The sequence below is a fragment of the Triplophysa rosa genome, unplaced genomic scaffold (genome assembly GCF_024868665.1).
Source record: "Triplophysa rosa unplaced genomic scaffold, Trosa_1v2 scaffold122_ERROPOS1645957, whole genome shotgun sequence".
Lineage (NCBI taxonomy): Eukaryota > Metazoa > Chordata > Actinopteri > Cypriniformes > Nemacheilidae > Triplophysa > Triplophysa rosa.
In genome coordinates this window covers 30,176-55,335 of record NW_026634121.1, presented here as the reverse complement: position 1 = coordinate 55,335, position 25,160 = coordinate 30,176, and the positions used below count along the sequence as shown (strand labels likewise).

Below are 25,160 nucleotides of genomic sequence, written 5' to 3'. Positions count from 1 at the left end.
ATGCTGTATGTTAGGGGGCCAGTTGCATAAACACAGCCACTAACTATTCTTACAGACTAGCAATCAGTCTTACTTTTCATATTTCAATTAGCCCAATCTACCGCTTTATATAACTGACTTAAAGGAGTTATGACCAGTTTTGAAGAAAAAAACTAGATGACTAACTTGTAAGACTAGTCTAAGCAGTTTATGCAACCGGCCCATAATCGCACCGCGTCGCGTCTACAACTCGCGTCACAGTTAGCTAAAGCGCACCGGATGCTTACATTCTGCATGCGCAAGTCCAGAGTCTGCTCCTGATGCAGGATGGGCCATTAACAAGTTTTATTCTGTTTCAGTTAAAAAACTTTGGCTTTTGAACGATGCTCTTTAGCTCACTTTGGTAAATTCCGGTGGGTGACGCCTGTATCAGCGCATATATGTATGGTTTTTATTTATGGGTTTCCATAATTATTAAACTCTAGTATTCATCAGTGAATTATCTTTGAAAAATATATTCAGAACGTTCATGAGGGGTGGATAGGTTGTGTATGTCAATAATAAAATCTGTAGTTATTCTAAAGCTGATTTTTCCATCAACCTGATAAATGTTCATGTCATGAAATCGTGTCATTTGTTAGTAGATTCAGATGAATTTCTGTTAGATTGTGGTGACATTACTGAATGTTGAATTGATTTCTCTCATTCACATTTGATGTCTGTTGTAAAACTGTTTGTTCTGCTCTCTCCCTCTGAAATCACAGAATATTTATGAGCCAACACAAAGAACCACACATTTCAATTGAACTTTTATTAATTTATTAATAATAACAATGGCACATATTCAGTCAAACATGTTAAAGTTGAACACACAAGCATGTGTTTACTGTTAAAACAGCCAGTAGAAAATAATCAGTTTATCCACTAAATGACAGAAATGATCAGGCACACACACTTATCAATACTGTTACATGTACATGTATGACATCTGAAGTAAAATAAACATGAGATTCATTCAAAGCAGAACATATTAAAGCTAGCGCATTTTTTCTAATAAGAGCAATAAGGCAAGAGTTATTCAGTTAAGTGCTTTATGAAGATTTTATATCTGGACTGAGTGTCTGAATTCATCATTTTACATTCAGATCTGATCAGAAAACAGATTTTCTTAAGCAAAAAACAGTTGAGTTACAAAAATACAATATAGGCACATATTGAATCAAATAATACTGTAAATGAAACGTTAAAATAATCTTCAACAATAAAAACAGAACAGACATCACAATCTAACACTGATGCTCAAGATGTTTCTCTCGTGTATTTTCTAGAATCTTCTTCACATGATAAACACAGATTGTCATCATCATGAACTTGTTTTTGGTGTTAGTATATATAAAAAGTGTATAAAAGCAGATTAGAGACGGGTTAAAGAAAGACTAAAGATGTTCTTCATGTTTATCTGATATTTCATCATCATCAGATATTAAATCAATACTGTCTATAATCACACAATATCAAACACATGAGAGTCAAAGTGATAACATGATATGCAGTGAGTAACAGACATGAAATATAAAAATATAAACATTCTGATCATTGATCTGTGTCAACGACAAATTAATGAAAGTTTATGTTGTTTATCAAAAACCTTTAATTTTAATTAAAGCCTAAAAACCTAAAGTTTAATTTAGCTTTAAAAGCTTTTATCACTTGAGCTCAACATCACACACGAGTTGATCTTTTAAAGAGGACGGATCATGAGATCATGAGTGAAACAGTCGTGTAACTGTAGATGTTGATGATGTGACAGATGTGATGTTGAGCATCTATCAGCTGATCAAACTTCATCTTCTGCTTCTTTCAGTAAAGGCATCTCAACAGTTGTTGATTCATTTTCTTCAATTCCTGCTGAATCTGTCAGAAAGAGATGAAATGTCAACAATTTGCCATAGAAATAACATTTACAGAATAATTTAAACAAAGTATCAGCAATAGAGTTTTGCATTGTTTTATTTCTAAATAAATAAATGTAAGTTATATCTCTACATTCTTTCAATAATTGTTCTTTCACTCCACTGAAGTGCACAAATCAACATTCATTCATTCATGTGAAAGATGTGTGCAGATTAAACAGACTCAGACTGCTAAATATAAATGTTTGAAAGTATACTCAAATAAATATACCATATGTTACAAATTAAATTACATACAAACTTTCACGTGATAAAATGAACCCTTTAAATAACTCAATCATAAATCATTTAAACTACTCAGGACAGTTTTGAACACATGCTTAAGTCTAACAGAACAGTTTTCAGTGTTTACAGAAACTTCAGGACTGAAATCTCACTGTAAACGCTTCAAAACACAGTTTTTCATTATGAAATGGAATATAAATTGTGATTTGTTACCTGATCTCCGTTTGTTCAGTTCTGTTCCATCACCAGTGTCTGTTTGAACAAACATTTAGTTCATTAGAAATTTAACATCCGCAAAAATCCCAAATCTTGCACAGAAACAGTTATCACAGATCAGCTGCCAAATGTCACTTTTAAGAGAAGAGTTGAAGAGCAAACAAACACAATTCAAACAGATTTTGTGAGTCAGAAATTCACAGCTGTACAGAATCTCACCTGAGTTCTTCTTGATCTGATTTGGAGGACGTTTTTCTGTAAAGAATCACACACACATGAAACATATGAACATGTGAACATGTGTTAGTGTGAACACACAGTCATGTCTTCAGTCAGCTCTAGAATCACTTGAGTTTATATCATCACACATTGAAATGAAGCCGTTTATTGTGAAGCACTACAATAATAAACAAGACTTGATTTATTAACCGTGTGAATATCAGACTCAACTCACTTTATCAACTAATGGAGAGAATTATGCATTTACTACCTACTCTGATCAATTAAACACACAATAAATGTGAAAAAATGAGCTTTTAATGAATTAAATGTGTCTAGTTTGTGTTCACTGTAATGACTGGGATGCCTTTTCCTTACACAAATCAACACAACACAGTGGAACAGCTTTCACTCAAATTCAGAGAAATGTAATAAGATCATGTTTCTTTCACATCATCAATAGTTTATAGCCGGGCTATTCAATTGGCGACCCTCGATGTAATTAGTTCCGGCCCTTCAAGTAGCACAGTGAGAAAAAGAATCTCTAAATTGAGTTCAGTCGGGAACNTTTAATTTAGCTTTAAAAGCTTTTATCACTTGAGCTCAACAGCACACATGAGTTGATCTTTTAAAGAGGACGGATCATGAGGTAGTGAAACAGTTGTGTTACTGTAGATGTTGATGATGTGACAGATGTGATGTTGAGCATCTATCAGCTGATCAAACTCTATCTTCTGCTTCATCCAGTAAAGGCATCACAACTATTGTTGATTCATTTTCTTCAATTCCTGATGAATCTGTCAGAAAAGAGATGAAATGTCAACAATTTGCCATAGAAATAACATTTAAAGAATAATTTAAACAAAGTATCAGCAATAGAGTTATTCTTCTTGATCTGATTTGGAGGACGTTTATCTGTAAAGAATCACACACACATGAAACATGTGAACATGTGAACATGTGTTAGTGTGAACACACAGTCATGTCTTCAGTCAGCTCTAAAATCACGTGAGTTTATATCATCACACATTGAAATGAAGCCGTTTATTGTGAAGCACTACAATAATAAACAAGACTTGATTTATTAACCGTGTGAATATCAGACTCAAGTCACTTTATCAACTAATGGAGAGAATTATGCATTTACTACCTACTCTGATCAATTAAACACACAATAAAAGTGAAAAAATGAGCTTTTAATGACTTAAATGTGTCTAGTTTGTGTCCACTGTAATGACTGGGATGCCTTTTCCTTACACAAATCAACACAACACAGTGGAACAGCTTTCACTAAAATTCAGAGAAATTTAATAAGATCATGTTTCTTTTACATCATGAATAGTTTGTAGCCGGGCTATTCAATTGGCGGCCCTCGATGTAATTAGTTCCGGCCCTTCAAGTAGCACACACAGTGTGAAAAAGAATCTCTAAATTGAGTTCAGTCGGGAACGGACTGACGCGCGTCTGTTTCATTCAGCACGAGCTGCAGGAGTCACGTGACGTTAGGTGAGAGGCGCGACTCGCAAGCAGCCGCTCCTGTGAGACGCGGTAAACAGGACGATGACGGACTAACTTTTATTAGTTTCATTGCTGACATTTTGCTAGCACGAATAGGACCACCATTTCAAAAATACAGAGGCAAGGGCGGAGAACAGTGTCTCTGTAGGTTAATATTGTTTCACTGAATTTCTCTTTTTTTGTTATGCGGTTTTAAAACACAACACATGAACATGTTTGAATGTAGAAAAGCCTGCTTGGGGGTCTTACAATGCACAGATGTTTTTGTTGTGCAGTTTAAAATACAACATCAGCACGTTTAAATGTAGAAAAAAACGTTGGGTGTCTTATGGGCCAAAAATACAAAATACGGGCTCCGTAGTTAACTTAGGACACTTTGAATCACGGAATCCAGGCATATGTTGCTGTATAACGCGGAATGGCAGAATATGGCAAATTTATTATTTTAAAAAGTAGCACCGAACAGCTAACACAATTCAAACTTTAGAAATATTCAGATGGTGTGTAAATGTAATCTGCAATTGTTTTGCGTGTGCTCCTGGAGCTTTAAGAGAACGCATTTCATGTGAGAAAAGCAACTGTCAAACCAAACACCCTTTGCGGCGACCCGTCAAAATAAAAGTCCGGTTAACTTGAACAAGTTGTAACACAGCCACATTTTACCACACCATCCCTCTTGATTTTTTTTATAGTTAAACCACAGAGTATATTATTTACTTTAGTAAACTAAAGTAAATGTGCTAGTAAAATTATACAAAATTAGAACTTATTATAAAAAATATTACTTACATTTAAGTAGACTAAAAAACAAAAACAATTTTATTTTTCCCTGTGTGGTTCAACGTATCTACTGCAGGGTTTTTAATATAGTTTATAAGTGAATACTGTAGTATACTGTAGTATTTTTTCATGTGGGCAAATATATTGTATAGTAAAGGACAGAAAACACAGAATCCAGAAAAATTTAAACAGAAATTTTTTTTTTGGAAAAAATAAAACTGATTTCTTGTTGTTGTGTCATCCCTCATATTTAAAGCCGTATCTCTCCGGCCCCTCATTTGGGATGCTTTTCATGAACTGGCCCCCATGACAAACTGATTGAATAGCCCTGGTTTATAGAGAATTTTGATATAAGATGAAGTGAATTATTATATCAGATATCTTGAGTTACTCACCATAGACCCAAACACTGAATATTCTGTGTGAGATCTTTCCATCACTGTTGATCTGTAATGTGTAAAGTCCAGTATCTGTCTGTCTGATGTCTGTGATGGTGAGATCTCCAGTCTGATGATTCATCTTCAGTCTGGCTCTGAATCTCTCATCATTTATATATTTGGTCTCTCTGTCGTCTCCATTCTTTCCAGTGACCAGAATGGTTTTATCTTCAGAGATCCACTTGATCTCACTGTCTCTCTGTATTTCACTCTCAATGTTTAGAGTGACAGATTCTCCTCTGTAAGCGATCACTGAAACACACAGAAAACATGAGTTACACAACTCTTTATGTGTTAAGTCAATGGGTTCTGACTTGAAACTAAAGTTAAATGTTAAGAGTGTTTAGTGTAAAACTCTTCTGGTCATTGCATCATCTCTCATAATCATGTCAGATATAAATCACAGAAACAAATCCACTCACCAGAGATGTCAACCCTGTATCTTCTGTATTCTGTTCCTCTACTGCTGCTGATGATCTTTGCTCTATAAACTCCAGAGAGTTCAGCTGTGATGTTTGTGATGGTGAGATGTCCAGTCTTTGTGTTCATCTTCAGTCTGTCAGTGAATCTCTCATCAGTCGAGTCATATGAGGGTTCAGCCCCTACAGTCATTTCAGCTATGAGAGGTTCTTCATCTCCAAATCTCCACTGAATCACATCATCAGTCTGTATTTCAGTAACATCAGTGTATAGAGTAACAAAACCTCCCAACTCTACCGATCTTATCCTCTCTTCATTTATAACAGCAGCACATAGAAGAGAAAAACACAGAAGAACATCCATCAGATCAAATGTGCTGGAGAACATACGCTTTATCATTTCACTCATCTGGAAATATACAATATATATAAACTTCATCAGAAACTCAAGAAATAACATCATAAGATCTTTACACTACAAGTTAATCTTTTATAAACTTTTATAAAAACAAAGTGAACACACTAATGATGTATTTGTGAAATAAAGATCATATTTACAGANGCAACTGTCAAACCAAACAACCTTTGCGGCGACCCGTCAAAATAAAAGTCCGCTTAACTTGAACAAGTTGTAACACAGCCACATTTTACCACACCATCCCTCTTGATTTTTTTTATAGTTCAACCACTGAGTATATTATTTACTTTAGTAAACTAAAGCCCTAGTAAACTAAAGTAAATGTGCTAGTAAAATTATACAAAATTAGAACTTATTATAAAAAAATATTACTTGCATTTAAGTAGACTAAAAAACAAAAAACAATTTTATTTTTCCCTGTATGGTTCAACGTATCTACTGCAGGGTTTTTAATATAGTTTATAAGTGAATATTGTAGTATACTGTAGTATTTTTTCATGTGGGCAAATATACTGTATAGTAAAGGACAGAAAACACAGAATCCAGAAAAATTTAAACAAAAATAAAATAATTTGGGAAAAAATTGTGTTGTGTCATCCCTCATATTCAAAGCCGTATCTCTCCGGCCACTCATTTGGGATGCTTTTCATGAACTGGCCCCCATGACAAACTAATTGAATAGCCCTGGTTTATAGAGAATGCTGATATCAGATGAAGTGAATTATTATATCAGATATCTTGAGTTACTCACCGCGGACATAAACCCTGAATATTCTGTTTGAGATCTTTCCATCACTGTTGATCTGTAATGTGTAAAGTCCAGCATCTGTCTGTCTGATGTCTGTGATGGTGAGATCTCCAGTCTGATGATTCATCTTCAGTCTGTCTCTGAATCTCTCATCATCTGTACATTTGGTCTCTCTGTCGTCTCCATTCTTTCCAGTGACCAGAATGGTTTTATCTTCAGAGATCCACTTGATCTCACTTCCTCGCTGTATTTTACTCTCAGTGTTTAGAGTGACAGATTCTCCTCTGTCAGCGATCACTGAAACACACAGAAAACATGAGTTACACAACTCTTTATGTGTTAAGTCAATGGATTCTGACATGAAACTAAAGTTAAATGTTAAGAGTGTTTAGTGTAAAACTCTTCTGGTCATTGCATCATCTCTCATCATCATGTCAGATATAAATCACAGAAACAAATCCACTCACCACGGATGTCAACCCTGTATCTTCTGTATTCTGTCTCTCTTCTCCTGCTGCTGATCTTTGCTCTATAAACTCCAGAGAGTTCAGCTGTGATGTGTGTGATGGTGAGATGTCCAGTCTTTATGTTCATCTTCAGTCTGTCAGTGAATCTCTCATCAGTCGAGTCATATGAGGGTTTAGCCCCTACAGTCACTTCAGCTATGAGAGTTTCTTCATCTCCAAATCTCCACTGAATCTCATCATCAGTCTGTATTCCAGTAACATCAGTGTATAGAGTAACAGAACCTCCAGACTTCACAGATCTGATCCTCTCTTCATTTATAACAGCAGCACATAGAAGAGAAAAACACAGAAGAACATCCATCAGATCAAATGTGCTGGAGAACATACGCTTTATCATTTCACTCATCTGGAAATATACAATATATATAAACTTCATCAGAAACTCAAGAAATAACATCATAAGATCCTTACACTACAAGTTAATCTTTTATAAAAATTTATAAAAACAAAGTGAACACACTAATGATGTATTTGTGAAATAAAGATCATATTTACAGATAATATCTACATGTTAAGCTTCAGTAATATCACTCCAGCACTTCATATACAAAACTCTAAACAAAAGTGCTGACTAGCAAACAATCCTAAACTGATTTTGTGTCGGTCAGAAACTCATAGCTGTACAGAATCTCGTCTGATCTCTGATCTGAAGAGGATCCACTGTTAAGAATCACACACACACATGAAACACAAGTGTTTTCTGCACATGTTTGTCATTTCTTCAGTCAGCTGGAGATCAAATGGTTTTCTAACATCACACACAAGCTTGTGAAGCTGCTCTGAAGTGAGTCAGTTTATGAATGATTGTGTCTGATATAATAATTCATATCTTGAGTTACTCACCGCGGACATAAACACAGAATATTCTGTTTGAGATCTTTCCATCACTGTTGATCTGTAATGTGTAAAGTCCAGCATCTGTCTGTCTGGTGTCTGTGATGGTGAGATCTCCAGTCTGATGATTCATCTTCAGTCTGTCTCTGAATCTCTCATCATCTGTACATTTGGTCTCTCTGACGACTCCATTCTTTCCAGTGACCAGAATGGTTTTATCTTCAGAGATCCACTTGATCTCACTGTCTCTCTGTATTTCACTCTCAGTGTTTAGAGTGACAGATTCTCCCTCATAAGCGATCACTGAAACACACAGAAAACATGAGTCAATGTGATGATATACTGTCAGAAACACACAGAAAACACGAGTCAATGTGATGATATACTGTCAGAAACACACAGAAAACACGAGTCAATGTGATGATATACTGTCAGAAACACACAGAAAACACGAGTCAATGTGATGATATACTGTCAGAAACACACAGAAAACACGAGTCAATGTGATGATATACTGTCAGAAACACACAGCTGTGATGTGAGATCTTGTGTTTAAAGAGCTCATGAATGTTCTTTTGTTTCCTTTAAGAGACGGTTCACTCAACACTGATCATGTAGTCTCCCCTCATTCACTCTTGTGTATTTACTCTGTGTATGTAAATACAGTATCTCACAGAAGTGAGTACACCCCTCACATTTTAGTAAATATTTTATTATATCTTTTCATGTGACAACCCTGAAGATTTGACACTTTGCTACAATGTAAAGTAGTGAGCGTACAGCTTGTATAACAGCTGTCCCCTCAAAATAACTCGACACACAGCCATTAATGTCTAAACCGCTGGCAATAAAAGTGAGTACACCCCTAAGTGTAAATGTCCAAATTGGGTCCAAATGTCAATATTTTGTGTGGCCACCTTTATTTTCCAGAACTGCCTTAACACTCTTGGGCATGGAGTTCACCAGAGCAATCTTTGCTAGATTGCGATTTGATTTTTTTCCCTACTATGGCGAGGGAAATGACACCGGACCGGTTGGGTCAGACCAGTTATATTAACACTAATAACAGAAGCGGAGTTTTGCCTTTTTATATTGGACCCCAGTTGGATAATAAAACAAGCAGATTTGCCAGGAGACATTTGCAAGCAGGACTTCAAAGGACGTTTCATAGAAGTGTTTTAGAGGTATGCGCACACACACAATATCAGTGTATTACAAGAATAAGGCATTTGCATTTATGGTCGCCTGGGAGTTTAGAGCAGAAATAGACTTAGAACAGAATAAAATGAGTATGGTATAAAATACATTACTGTGCTATACACCATATTCTAAGACATGAAAAGGGAAACACGTAGATATGAAACATGAAAGGGTTACAATTACATTGACCTGTAGTTTGGACAAGAATGTAAATATACACAGAATACCACTAAGCACATACGCCTTTGAGGTTATAGGTGAAGGAGAATAACATAGAGACAAGCATACAATGTGGAGATTCATGTGTATACACTTTAAACCAGTCTTTTGTGGCTAAGGAAAGAAAGAGACATTCTTTTGGAAGAATTTGAGGCTCTCAGTCCCTGTGCCACATGGCTTTTCTCACTTTGGTGAACAGTCCTATATAGGTCCAGTATCCGAATCTGTCCTGGTCAGTGATGAAGGTGTTGAGAATAGGACAGTTGGCCAGACTTGTTGGTGCCTGGTCGTAGTCCTGCTGAGAGGTTACGGTGTTTTACGATCACAGATGGTAAACTTTGATCCGACCATACCCTACAGCCCGCTCTGTTTCGTTGGTCCATCTTTTAACAGTCCTTACCATAGGTTTGGCAGCTTTTAGTTTCTGCCTGTAGGCTGGGATAAGGTGAACCAGGCAGTGATCAGACAGTCCTAAAGCTGCTCTAGGGACAGAGCGATATGCATTCTTTATTGTGGTGTAGCAATGGTCCAAAATATTTTTGTCTCTGGTAGGGCATGTGATGTGTTGTCTGTATTTTGGCAGCTTTGCCTGATTAATGTCGCCAAGAATAATAATAACAGAGTCCGGATGTTGTTGCTCAGTGTCCGTGATGTGATCGGCGAGCTGTTGTAACGCCACGCTCACGTGCGCTTGCGGTGTAATGTAAACACACACGAGAATGAACGAGGAAAACTCTCGCGGCGAGTAAAAGGGCTTACAGATAATGAAGAGTGCTTCTAGGTCGAGACAGCACATCTTCTTCATCACTGTTGTATCTGTACACCACTTTTCATTGATGTAGAAACATACCCCACCACGGTGCGATTTCCCCGTTGATTCTGCGTCGTGGTCCGCTCTGAACAGCTGGTAGCCGGGCAGATGTAGCGCGCTGTCCGGGATTAAGTCATTTAGCCACGTTTCCACGAAACACAAAACAGCAGAGTTTGAAAAATCCTTATTTGTCCGGTAGAGTAGAAGTTCGTCCGTTTTGTTTGACAGAGAGCGCAGATTCGCCAGATGTATGCTAGGCAGTGCAGTTTTAAAGCCGCGCTTTCTGAGCCTGATTAGCGTGCCGGCTCGCTTCCCACGCTTGCCTGGAGCGCTTTGTTAGCGCCGCTGCACCCCCGACTACGATGTTAAGTAAAACGTCCGAATAATCAAAAACCGGTAAAAGATCAGATGGTGTGCACTGCCGAATGTTCAGCAGTTCATCTCTTGTGAAACTGATTGTATGGGAAAAACATAAAACAGGACAAACTAACAAAAACACTAAAACAACTGGAGAGCTCCACACCGAAGCAGCCATCTGCGGCGCCATCTTGGATATGACTAGAATTATATATGATAGAATAGGGCTGTGCCGATAAACGATATCATATCGAATCGCGATAGAATGTATTTCAAAAACGATGATAAGCTATTGGCATTTTGACTCGATATGGATTAATCTTACAGTCTAACAGAACGCAGAATAAACGCAACAACAGTCAGTCAACGTGCAGCTTTTATCATGCGCGTCAAAGTACAAAGTCCATTTCATACTGCACTTGGCAAAGAAAACTCGACATGAGGAGGAAAACATTACTGGAAGCGTAAACAAAGGTGAAACTAACCTCGAGTTGTCATCACGCGGTTTATCAAGTGTCTTATTTTTTTTTCGCAATCGCTGGTTAAACAAAACAAACTTGAGGCGCAATTGCAAGCGAGTTACTTCGAAACTCAAGCACAAACGTTTTTATATCCATCGTTAACAATATCTGCTAACATGAGCTGGTGCATATGAAACAAACCAGCGCTGCCATGTAGGCTACAGATTAGAGATGTAATGAAGTGAGTTTGTGTGCACATTAAAATATTGAACCTTGCATGTAAGATGCTTGCATGATTAAAGAAATGTACTACAGTTTATGTGAGATGTCTTTTTGAAAGACTAAGGTTCACTGAATGCATTGAATGAATCCCACTACTCGAGCAAGACATTATTGCAGCGTTATGTATGTGCGCAGGTGCTGAGCCAATAGCGTTCGAATGTACACAGTAACGGAGCCCTTTCATTGGTTGAATGTAGTGAATGAACACTCCCTTTACTTAACGAGTCAATTGAGTCAAAATGAGACTGAATGAACTGGTACATGTTGTTTATGGCCTAATATCATCTGTGTTGCAACAGTGCATTAATTTAATTGAATTTTAACTGGTTAAAGGTTAACTTTTGATAATAAACTATTTAAATAGATTCTTTTAATACAGTTTTTTAATTAAATATATATCGAAATAAATATCGTTATCGATCAATATAGAAAAAAACTATCGAGTTTACTTTTTGCCATATCGCCCAGCCCTGTGATAGAACTATATGATAGAATGTGTGTAGCTGAACTCTTATGACCAGCTGTAGGACTGTGATGAAAGTGAAAGTAGTTTAGCGCGTAGCTCAGTCAAATGTTTACAATCTCTGATAACCAAACACTACTCCGGCGGCTCCTCCTCTTCTCTAAGGAAGACCTCGCCCATTTTTTGGTGTATTCCTGTGGGCGGAGGTTATTCAAAAATTCGGAATAGTGACATCATGTTCCCGGGATGTAGAGTCCGATTCCAGCCGTTCTCTGTAGTCCTTGAAAAGCCAAATCTGTTGAAGACAATATCTCGCTTGGCACTGAACTTTGAGCTTTATCATTTTACAGATATTGTTTATGCTCTAACAGCAACATTACACACTAACTAAAGGTTGAAAAATGGCATCACGGGGAATGGCGCCTTTAAGGCAGAACATAGCTAGCGGTTCGTAAGCTCTCCGTAAAGTAATGCGTAGTCGCATATGACGACGTTTATCTTCAATAGTTCAATAGCAGCCTTTGAAATTTGACAGGCAGATGGATGCACACGGAGACGCACTAGTTCAGTGAGTATGCCATTTTATTCCTACAGTTACTCCTGACGGAAGGCTTCTGTAAATATTTATTTTATACATAACGTTACGCTTCAACTTAAACTTCAACTTAAGTTAAATGGTGAAACTCAAAAATATTTAGTGCCTAAGTTGTAACTTTTGCCCGTTTAAGTCAAAACTAGACTAAGTTGTAACTTATGCACAGCTGGTGCAACCAGACCCAGCTCGTTAGAAGAGCGCTCCATGAATAAATTGTGTTCCCATTGACATGGTCCCTACACAGTGTTCACTTCTCTCTACTCCCTGCACACAGGAAATCAGCTGAAGTTACTTCTGAAGTTAACTTCAGTTCAGCACACGAATTTGCGCTACACGACTGCCTGCAGTGCCTTCACACACGGACAAAACTTACTACGGAAGTTTGAAGGGTTAATTAAATGCAATCATGAGATTTGCGTAGTAGTCACGCTTTGTGCACTTCAATGCCCTTTATGTCCACTTCTCAGGGCTCTTACGGGCGAATTGAACAAACCTCTGAAGCGGTAAGAGAAGCATACAAAATATGAACCATAAACCATTGGTTTACCTTGCTACCTTGTTTACCTTGTGACAAGGCGGATTGTTCGAGGGTGAGAAAAGTTTCTGTTGAAAAAAGTCTTTCGACGCTACAAGAAGTCAAATGCAGTGTAATCATCATCTTTAGCAGTCATTTTCTTCTTGCTCATCTTTTTGTAATTTATAATAAAACTGAATATTGTGTACTCGCCATCGCAGCGTACATACTCTTGGCAAGGGGTTGGGTATCGTTTGGGTTTTTTCCGATACCAGTGCCAAATCGATACTTTTAAAATGGTACCGGTGCCTACCGGTGTCTCGACGGCTCAGTCAGCATTTAAGTGGCACCGAAATGAGGCACCGAAATCTACGTTTGGATTCAGTCCAGTTACATACCGGATACATAGGTATATTGGCACCGGGTTTCGGTACCCAACCCTACTCTTGGCACAAAAGATGCTATGCACAACAGGTGACACAATTAAACCAACAACTTTGAAAACAGCCGGGAGCACTGATTGGTCGATCAACCAGAGTAACAAATCAACAATTCCTTATTTTTTATTTTAGGCAATCACAAATCTGAGAGGGCGCTCAGCTACACTACTGGTTATTATTAATAGAAACAATAGATTTGAAGAGAATCTACCATCAAATATTTAATGTGGCTGAAAACATCTTAATCTGGACAATGTCAAAATGTTTCTAGCCAAAGAATTTAAAATCTGAACAGGAATAAACCAAGATATAATTAAATTTCTATTCTTTGTGTCGAGTTTCAAGTCAATGGATTCTGACATGAAACTAAAGTGAAATGTTAAGTGTTTAGTGTAAAACTCTTCTGGTCATTGCATCATCTCTCATCATCATGTCAGATATAAATCACAGAAACAAATCCACTCACCACGGATGTCAACCCTGTATCTTCTGTATTCTGTCTCTCTTCTCCTGCTGATGATCTTTGCTCTATAAACTCCAGAGAGTTCAGATGTGATGTGTGTGATGGTGAGATGTCCAGTCTTTGTGTTCATCTTCAGTCTGTCAGTGAATCTCCCATCAGTCGAGTCATATGAGGGTTCAGTCCCTACAGTCATTTCAGCTATGAGAGGTTCTTCATCTCCAAATCTCCACTGAATCACATCATCAGTCTGTATTTCAGTAACATCAGTGTATAGAGTAACAAAACCTCCAAACTAAACAGATCTAATCCTCTCTTCATATATAACAGCAGCACATAGAAGAGAAAAACACAGAAGAACATCCATCAGATCAAATGTGCTGGAGAACATACGCTTTATCATTTCACTCATCTGGAAATATACAATATATATAAACTTCTGACACACAGAGAAACTTTCTATTACTGTCTCAGTTTCAGATGAGAAAACATCAAACATCATCAGAAAACTCAAGAAATATAACAACATAAGATCCTTACACTACAAGTGAAATTTCTTTATAAACTTTTTGAAATAATGTAAACAAAGTGACTGTTTACGTCTGAGATAGAGATAATATTTACAGAAAGCATGAAGAGTTCAGCAGCTTAACATGAAGCTTTTTCAGTAAGGTATGGAGAAAATAAAAGCAGAATATGGGTAATATTAATACAGCACTTCATATATTAAACACCATTATATTATCATCACATTAACTTGAGCTACTTACCCTCAACATCAACTTCAATCTGACAGCATGATGCTCCTCTACTGTTGATGATCTTCAGTTTATAGAGTCCAGTGTGTTCAATGTCAAGATCTCTGATGATGAGATCTCCAGTCTTATCATTCAGCTTCAGTCGGTCTTTGAATGTCTCATCATCTGTAGTGAACTTGTTCTTTCTATTGATTTCAGCGATGAGAGTCTCTCCAAACCTCCACTGGATCACATCATCTGACTGTAGTTCAGTAACACCAGTGTTCAGAGTGACAGAATCATTCTCATATTTCCTCACTGTATCAGTCACAGCAGCACACAGAAGAGAGAAACACAAACATTATAACACATGAACATTACATTAATAATCAGTTCATGATCATGTCAACATAAATCATTATTAAACATATGCCAGATGTATTTGTTAGTTAATTGTTTATTAATTTGTGCATTCATTCATGTAAACACTCACAGATACAACAGCTGATTTAAAATGTGTTAGTAAATGCTGACATAAACACTTATAATAAAAAATACTAAATATTAGCTCATGTTAACTAATGTTAAGAATGGGATATAATGTCCATCCTACTAGTTGATATTGCAAAAGAAATCGAACATGATGATCAGAACAGAGTACATTATCCTCCTGCTTATTACACAGCCCCGTGAGTAAATTATGAAACACAAATATTAACTTGAAATGTTTTATTAGCTCATTTGTTAAACGCAAGTCAATCAGACATTCATTTAAACGCAACACAAATCAGGAATCTGTCTGCAAGTGTTGTGAGTAATCGGGTGTACTTTAGGACCCGGGAGACACCTGCAGTCATAAGAGCGAATGCCAAATGAACAGAGCTTTAAAGCGGCAACGAGTAACTTTTTGACCTTAAATTAATGTCTCTAAAATTATTTTAGTGGTAGGACAACTTTTAACTGGACGAATTTTACTGCCGTTGCTAGCGAAGCAGCCTCCTATCGGCTGAAATTGCACTTGTAACTTTGGTGTTTGGGCTGGTACAAGCCCCGCCTATCCCCTGCTTTACGGCATACGTCACGTTTTACTCGTAGCCTGGGAGAAGTTAGCCAACAGCAAAGCTAACAGTAAGATGAAACTATCCAAAACATCACCATGGCAGAGCCAGCCAAAAAAACAAAGAGGGTTTTGTCAGAGGAAGCAAAGAAAAGAAAGCGAGAGAGTGATCGGACACGAGGCCGGTCACGAATCAATTTTGGATGGGCTTACACTCGGTGGCGCGAGCAGCAAGAGGCAACGGGTTGCAAAGCGGATGGAGACCTAGCGGTCCTGCTCCTGGATTTGTAAGTGTTATTTGTACATTTTTTGTTACTGTCATGTACTTTTGAACGTATTTGTTATTAGTCTGTGTCATTGGTACAACACCGGTTCACACTTAGGTAGCTGAGAGATAATATATTGTTGCCGGTGTCGATAGCTAGCATGTTGTCATGTCTCGTCATGAATGTGTGTAGTGCTTGTAAATAAAGACTAAAAAAACACTAAACGTGTTGTGGTAAAAAGTAGCAGATTCTTTTGTTCAGACCAGTAAACCACGTGAATGTTGAACAGTTCAGTCGTTGATTAGGCTAATGTTGTCGTTATATACATGTACATGCTATGCACTGTTTTCATACCGAGTTGACTGTAGTTATTACACAAAACACAACGCCTGGTCACGATTGTGTTTAGTGACTTCTGATATAATAAAAGAAAAGTACTATAGGTGGTCAATATTTCATTATATTATACAAATGACACCCTTTGCAAACAATGCTACATACACGAGCTACATACACAAGAACTATGCAAGCAAAAACAACTAGGCTTACTTACCGTTTTTTGTTGACATTACAGTTTATAATTATGGAGGAAGAGAAAACAGCCACCCGTGACCGCAACGTCTCTATGACCATCTGCCCGCAGTGCGGGCAAGATGAGTCCACGAAGGCTGTCTCAGCGTGTTGGACCCCCAAACACCTGACACAGACATCGTGCTTGTCCCCATCCTCGATGAGGACACCGCACCCAAGAGAACAGCGGGACATGCCACGCTGGAGAAATTAGCTCTTTTAGAATGCAGACGGTGAGTCACCGTCTGAAAGCTCGAACACCTCTGGAACCGCCGAGACGCCCAGGGGAAGTCGCTGCAGGAAGGGACAGTCCGCTGCACCACGTCGTAGAACCGGCAATGTAGAATTTTTGCTAAGCAGCAAGAGAAGATCTTCATAACCGAAGGCTCCGAAGAACAAAAGGTGAATGAATGATGCACGCCGTCTCCCTTTTATACCCGGATGTCCGGGGCGGAGTCCGGCATGCAAATTTTATTTGCCAATTTTCATTGGCCTTTTCAAAGCAGTCGGAAACGATTGGTTCTCAGGGACGAACCCCATCTGTCGGTTCGACACAACGTCGAGAGACCGACAGAAAGGGAAAACTATTTCAAAATCATCACATTAAAGGCGGGGTGTCCGATTTCTCTTAGCCGTTGTTGATGTTCAAATCACCAAAACAGACACACCCTTACCCCCATCTTTCACTTTCATCAGCGCTCAGCTCGGCTAATGTCGTCCTGTGCACTGTACACCTTACTGCTGATTGGCTACAAGGTTGTTTTGGTACTCGGCCCGACTTTGTCTAAACACGCATAATTCGGAAACCGGACACCCCGCCTTTAACTTGAGCTTTACTTACCCCTGACATAAACTTTAATCTGAGAGTATGATGCTCCTCTACTGTTGATGATCTTCAGTTTATAGAGTCCAGTGTGTTCGTGTCAAGATCTCTGATGGTGAGATCTCCAGTCTTATCATTCAGCTTCAGTCGGTCTTTGAATTACTCATCATCTGTAGTGAACTTGTTCTTTCTATTGATTTCAGCGATGAGAGTCTCTCCAAACCTCCACTGGACACATCAGTCTGCTGTAGTCTCAGTCAACACACATCGTGTTCACAGAGATGCAATCACGAGATTCATAACACATGTTCAATCAGAATCATTTCATATTCCACACTGTATCAGTCACAGCAGCACACAGAAGAGAGAAACACAAACATTATAACACATGAACCTACATTAATAATCAGTTCATGATCATGTCAACATGAATCATTAAAGTAGTGAGTGTACAGCTTGTATAACAGTGTACATTTGCTGTCCCCTCAAAATAACTCAACACACAGCCATTAATGTCTAAACCGCTGACATCAAAAGTGAGTACACCCCTAAGTGAAAATGTCCAAATTGGGCCCGATTAGCCATTTTCCCTCCCGGTGTCATGAGATTCTTTAGTGTTACAAGGTCTCAGGTGTGAATGGGGAGCAGGTGTGTTAAATTTGGTGTTATCGCTCTCACTCTCTCATACTGATCACTGGAAGTTCAACATGGCACCTCATGGCAAAGAACTCTCTGAGGATTTGAAAAAAAAGAATCGTTGCTCTACATAAAGATGGCCTAGGCTATAAGAATTTTGCCAAGTCCCTGAAACTGAGCTGCAGCACGGTAGCCAAGACCATACAGCAGTTTAACAGGACAAGTTCCACTCAGAACAGGCCTCGCCAGGGTCAAATACAGAGGATGTCATTGGGAAATAGACGTATGAGTGCTGCCAGCATTGCTGCAGAGGTTGAAGGGGTGGGGGGTCAGCCTGTCAGTGCTCAGACCATACGCCGCACACTGCAGAAGAGCCAGAGCCCCAGCCCCAATCATGTGCACCTTCTACAGAGGCACCACGAGAGCCTTCTGAATATCTGCATCACTGTGTGGTAACGCGTCCTGCCGCAAGACCCTGCTCTCTTTGTCACTTTAAACAGACTAATAAGCTCTTTGCACTACCTTACATCTGCACTGTTGTATGTTTCGCTGGTTTGCACTCTATCTTCCATTACCTATCTTCTTTTTCTTATTTTAAATATCCCTGCTTGTAATAGTTGTATTTTACATATATATAATAATCTGTATTATATATATTTTTTATTCTGTGTAGTGATATTTGTATGCACCATGTGTCGAGAGTATGCAATTTCAATCCTCTATATGTATGTACGACTTTTGATTAGCATCAAATTGGTCTGCATGGCTGTCGTCCCAGAAGGAAGCCTCTTCTAAGATGATGCACAAGAAAGCCCGCAAACAGTTTGCTGAAGACAAGCAGACTAAGGACATGGATTACTGGAACCATGTCCTGTGGTCTGATGAGACCAAGATAAACTTATTTGGTTCAGATGGTGTCAAGCGTGTGTGGCGGCAACCAGGTGAGGAGTACAAAGACAAGTGTGTCTTGCCTACAGTCAAGCATGGTGGTGGGAGTGTCATGGTGGCTGCTGAGGCTGGCACTGAGTACAGTTCATTGAGGGAACCATGAATGCCAACATGTACTGTGACATACTGAAGCAGAGCATGACTCCCTCCCTTCGGAGACTGGGCCGCAGGGCAGTATTCCAACATGATAATGANCCCCAAAAGAAGCTGAGGGTAAAGGTGATGGACTGGCCAAGCATGTCTCCAGACCTAAACCCTATTGAGCATCTGTGGGGCATCCTCAAACAGAAGGTGGAGGAGCGCAAGGTGTCTAACATCCAAAAAAAATAATAAGTAAGTATAGTACAAAAAGTGTACTTCCTTACTTCCCACCTCTGATATAAATAAACCCCCAAATCAGGGTTTATCACCTATTATGTACTTTGCATTTATTATGTAAGTGCAAACGCCACAAATTGGGTTTTACAAATATAATCTTTAATTTAGTAATTTAAAACTCCCCTTTAAACATTAAAACTGCGCGGCTTTAAAAGATGCATACAAAACAAGTTTGACTTTAAAACTGCGCACCTCGCGCTGCACGGAGAGATGCACGCAACTTTAAAACCGCGCACCTCGTGCTGCACGGAGAGATGCGCGTGACTTTAAAACTGCGCACCTCGCGCTGCACGGAGAGATGCGCGCAACTTTAAAACCGCGCACCTCGTGCTGCACGGAGAGATGCGTGCGACTTTAAAACTGCGCACCTCGCGCGCACGGAGAGACAAGTTTGACTTTAAAACTGCGCATCTTGTGCTGCACAGAGAGACGCATGCACGGAGAGACACGTTAAAACTGCGCACCTCGCGCTGCACGGAGAGACAAGTTTAACTTTAAAGGGACACTTAAAAGTGAAGAAGACGCACTTGATTTATAACTGCGCAGCTCGCAAGTGAGTGACGTCACAGACCAACTAATCGATAATGAAATTCGTTGACAACTATTTTCATTATCGATAAATTGTTGCAGCCCTACCCTCGACTACACCACTGGTCTGAACCCGGCTTTAGCAGCTGATTATATCTTTATTTGTAACAGCGTAAAGTATTTATATTTTAATTTTTGTACATAGTTTGCCATTATAGTTTATTATAAAAATGTAACCAATTAAAATAAATTAACTGCCTATCTAAGTGATCATTTTTTAGCGCTTTAAGACTTGCAAGCATTCTAAGAACAACCCACAAGGGAGTCTTCCAAATAAATGGTGAGTATGTTAAAGAGTACATAACTACGGATTTTTAAGGACCTACTTTGGTTTATGGAGTGTCCAACAACAAGTTTATGTACACAGGTGTAAAAACACTATTATTTTGTTATAATAGGCAGTTTTTCTCACCTTACTTCTTGACGGACTCTCAAATGATTAGATCAGCGATTCATCTGTCTAATCACCTCCTTTCCGCTAGCATAGTGTGATTGTGTGATTGGTCAGATGGTCTAGTCTGCTGTGATTGGTCTACCACGAATGAGGCTCACGAGCTACAGTGTTTGGGGGAGAAGAGTGAAGTTTTCGCGGGCAGTCCTAGCAAAACATAGACGGGGACTATACTGTATGTGGTGATGTAAATCCGCGGCGGTTGGCGAATCGGACTAGGGGCGACTCGTTTGCGTGATTCAGAGTCGACTCCCTTTTTTCCAAGCCAATAACTTTGTTATTCATTCCACTTCGGATTTACAACTTGGAGACTGCTTACTTTCAAACACGGCAACATTACACACTGCATGAAGTGTCATTTTCATTTTCTCATGGTATGTACTCTTTAAATGCTTATTATGGATTTGACTTTCTTTGCCTACCCTACAAACTCACAGCTGTACAGAATCTCACCTGAGTTCTGCTTCTGATCTGCAGAGGGGCCGTCTGTTAAGAATCAAACACACAAATTAAACATTTCTAAGTGTTTTCTGCACATGTTTGTGTGAACACAGAGTCATATCTTCAGTCAGCTGTAGAATCACTTAATTTTATATCATCATACATAAGCTTGTAAAGCTCCTTTGAAATGAAAATTGTAAAAAGCGCTATATACATAAAGTTGAGTTGAAATGAAGCACTACAAATAAAAATGTGACTTGATTTATTAATGGTGTGAGTATCAGACTCAAGTCACTTTATACAAGAGAGAATCTTAAATAATCCTGCTGTATTTACTCCTTACTCTGTTCAAATAAACAAACAAACAAAGTGTAAAAATCTGATTTTGTGAAATTAATCAACGCAACAAAATATCAGTGACAGCTTTCACAAAATAACAGAGAAATTAAAAAAGATCATGATTTCTTTTTAGATCCTCAATAGTTTATAGAGAATGTTGATATAAGATGAAGTGAATTATTATATAGCAGATATCTTGAGTTACTCACCGTTGACAAAAACATTGATCATCTTGTATGAGATCTTTCCATCACTGCTGATCTGCTGTAGTTTATAAACTCCATCATCTGTCTTTCTGATCTTTGTGATGGTGAGATCTCCAGTCTGATGATTCATCTTCAGTCTGGCTCTGAATCTCTCATCATCTGTACATTTGGTCTCTATGACGACTCCAATCTTTCCAGTGACCAGAATGATGTTATCTTCAGAGATCCACTTGATCTCACTAACTCTCTGTATTTCACTGTCTGAGTGTAGAGTGACAGATTCTCCCTCATAAGCGATCACTGAAACAGATGACCTTTTACTTGAAGTAACACATACTGTAGTTAACATTGCATTTTTTATTTCACCTTTTCAAATCTTTAATGGTGTAAAATACCTTTTAGAATACCTTTTATCTTGTTCATTTCTAACCCTGATGTAAACATAATGTATATTAGGAGCCGATCTCTCTTATCTAATTAATTATCTGCTAATGGAGCCTAACTGTCATGAGCCTGGTGTTTTCTTTCTCGCTCCTAATTTTGCAACTTAGACTCAGCTGTTCCCTATGGCCTCTGGCGTTGCCTCTAATCATCATGCACCTGTTCTCTCTTACTTTGATTTTCCGTGCTACTTTACTCGGCTGTTCTCGCAGCTTCTTTGCCTGATTATTGTGATCATTTCGTAAGGCTGCGGCCTCCAGAGGTCTCATTCGAAGGCTGCTAAGTCATCAAGGCTGTCTCGTTTCATAAAATCAGGTAGGACTCTACGGAGGCACCCTTCAAATGCGACCTTCTTTGACAGGAATTCGGAGGATACATAAGCTGTATCCTTCGTTGCTAGAGATAACCCACAATTCTTTGCGTCGGCCAACGTCTGTTATTTGAATAAACGGCAACAGCTGCACATTCAATCAAATATGTGGTGTTTAAATGTTAACAGTTTACAATTAGTTCTTTTTATCTTAGCAGGCATATGTAGTAAATAGGTTTACAAGCGTTTAGTGATTTTTAAACGTTTTGAAACAGTAAGGCAAAAAATGTTTAACTCTTTTGGCATTGTTTAGGGTAGAAAGTAACCAACTTTTTACCTCTTAAATCATGTAGAAATCATTTTAATTAATTTGACAAGTGTCTCGTACCCTTTATTCAGTTAGCGCCTAATAACTGTTTCAATGAAAAAAACAGACAATGAAGACAATGAATAAAATGGCAAAGTGTGACCCCTAGTGACCTTTGATTTGATTGATCTTCTAGTTGTGATTAAAGTGGACAACCTCAATAACCACTCCATGTTGCTCATGAAATAAACTGTAGGATGCACTACCCTGTGTCTTGTATTAGTTATTCAGAGAGCGCCTAATAACTTAACACATTGACCACAAATCATTTATCAAGCGTTCGCTGAATAAATTACACGACGCACAGGACGCTCCCTCCTACCATGTAATTGACAGGCCAAATATATGCGTTATTAAGGATGGTCACTTTTCGGCCAAGTATGCATACTCTGACTAATGCCCACACTATATCATCCAAAACAGTGTGCTTAATCACATACTAGAAGATGAATCGAAACAAAGGTTATCATAGGTCATACATGGTCATTCAATACAATGTACCTGAAACANTAAAATAAAGTCTTAATTAATGCATAGAGTTGTGTAAATGGGAAACGCATCAGATCCGAGCGGCAGTTATCAAAAGGTGCGTTTATATTTGGCATTAACATGTGATCTCGGTGATCCGAACAAGCAGATCAGAGGGCTGTTCCATAAAACAAGATTACAAAATAAGTCAGGCTTATTTTGATAAGTCAGACTTATTGTCAGTCGATTCGGTTTCATAAAGCAAACTAAAATAGTTCGAACTCAGTTACTATGGCAACTTATGCTGGGAAATTATCCTGGTCCGGGGCAGGCTAACTGTCAGGCTAAGCCTTAGTTGTTGCTTAACTAGAGTCAACGTAATGTGATGATATTACCACGGATTCTCTGTCATGATGCAATATTACATCACTTTAATGAATATTATAAATAAAACTTTAAAGAAATCAATTAAATAAATTATAGAACACAATAATAAATGAATATATTGTCTGTTGTTAGATTATATTGATTTGATATACTGTAAATGTTTAAACTAATGTCAATAAAGTTTGAATTTAAACATTCCCCAATAAATTGATAATAGCTTTAACAATTTCAAACAATTATATTGGCCAAAAATATGTAAATTCAAACAATTTATAGTGACCTACAGTTTCAAAAAATGGCAAGGTAAAATGGGATGCCTTGTGTGTGATGTATATTGTCTATGTGGAGAGAGAGGCTGCCAATGATGGTTGTAGAGAAAGACTGAAGGGGCAATAAGATGATTTTTGATGACAATTAAACAGACAGAGTTATCATTTTTTGTAGCCTTAAATTTTTTACTTTTCCTTCAGTTTAATAAAATAATTTTATTGTAGGCTATAGCTGTTTGCTGCAGAGAACGCATACTATTAAATAGTGTTGAAACAACACTCCTTCAACAGGTCCTGCGTCACTGTTTTATGGCGGTTTTTCTTGCATCATTTTGCAGTTGTTGGATTTTCAGGTTTAACTTTCAACTTTAGTAACTTTTCAGCTATATTTATTTTTGTTCGGAGGTAGATCTTGTACACAGTCTTTATCTCTTTGCATTATTCTGTAGGAACAGAAAAAATTATTTGACGGGGTACTATTGGCATTTTGTTGTAATGACTAAATATTCCTTTTGTCACACGTGGTCCCAGTCTAGTGTCCTGCAGACAATCTGCAAAATACACAATGTGAGCCCCTCAACACACAAGTGGGCCTTCGAATCTAATGTGCAAACAGTGATTTCTGTACCTAGACTAACCTGTGAACATACAGACACATTATTCTGAATTAGATGGTTATCTGAAATCAAGATTTAAACTCTGTTAATCACTGCTTTAAACTCTTTAAGACATTTACACAGCACGGAATTGTAATACATTTATACAAAATAAAAACAAGTAATGTAGGTTTAACATTTTTGTACAAGATATTTCAATAACCCTTTTCCTTGCTTACTGTTTGAATAAATTGTAACAAAGATTATTATCTAGTATGATTTAATTGATTTGTATTAAAATAGGCTATATGAATATATTTGAACACTTTATGCTTACTGCATGCATTGAGTCATTTAGGAATTTCTTGCCAATCTTTCCATCTGCTTTCATTATTTGCAGTGGTGGTACCACAGTTTCGTATATTTGAGGTTTAAATTCTTCACACGTTTTGCAGAAGGTGGCGGTAATGTATGAAGGTATTTCAGTAGCAAAACTTGAGAGCTTGTACATCTTAAATTGAAAACTTGTAAATTAAGTATTTGTACTTGTATGCTAAAATGTACACTCGCAGCCCCAATGTGAAAACCCGTAAAGTAAATATCTGAAGTTGAATGTCGAGATTTGCACCCGTAAACAATAATCACAAACCTGTGTTCTGAGTTTAAAGCTGCAGACAAATAGACCCAAATGTATAAAATGGCATTTGCAAAAATAAATCGACAGGCACAAATGTGTAGTGCACATTTGTACTTACTCATAGATTCAGATTCGCAGTGCAACCACAAA

At 38.0% G+C, this 25,160-nt stretch overlaps 1 protein-coding gene and 1 long non-coding RNA gene across 2 annotated transcripts in view; both read right to left on the bottom strand.

Moving 5' to 3' along the window:
• Nucleotides 1–781: 781 nt before the first annotated feature.
• LOC130549479 (uncharacterized) lies at nucleotides 782–3,173 on the bottom strand. The gene is made up of 3 exons (XR_008962207.1): nucleotides 2,613–3,173; nucleotides 2,391–2,429; nucleotides 782–1,893 (listed from the first exon to the last, which is right to left on the bottom strand). It is a non-coding gene; the product is annotated as an uncharacterized LOC130549479 (long non-coding RNA).
• Nucleotides 3,174–6,594: 3,421 nt separating this feature from the next.
• The window catches only part of LOC130549481 (uncharacterized), a 28,699-nt gene continuing 10,133 nt past the window's right edge, over nucleotides 6,595–25,160 (bottom strand). The window contains exons 5-9 of the mRNA XM_057326699.1: nucleotides 21,539–21,835; nucleotides 21,003–21,035; nucleotides 14,866–15,150; nucleotides 7,400–7,708; nucleotides 6,595–7,229 (exon numbers count right to left, since the gene is read on the bottom strand). Of these exons, the coding sequence (XP_057182682.1) occupies nucleotides 6,928–7,229; nucleotides 7,400–7,708; nucleotides 14,866–15,150; nucleotides 21,003–21,035; nucleotides 21,539–21,835 (1,226 nt within the window). The 3' untranslated portion in view covers nucleotides 6,595–6,927. The remainder of the gene's footprint in view (nucleotides 7,230–7,399; nucleotides 7,709–14,865; nucleotides 15,151–21,002; nucleotides 21,036–21,538; nucleotides 21,836–25,160) is intronic.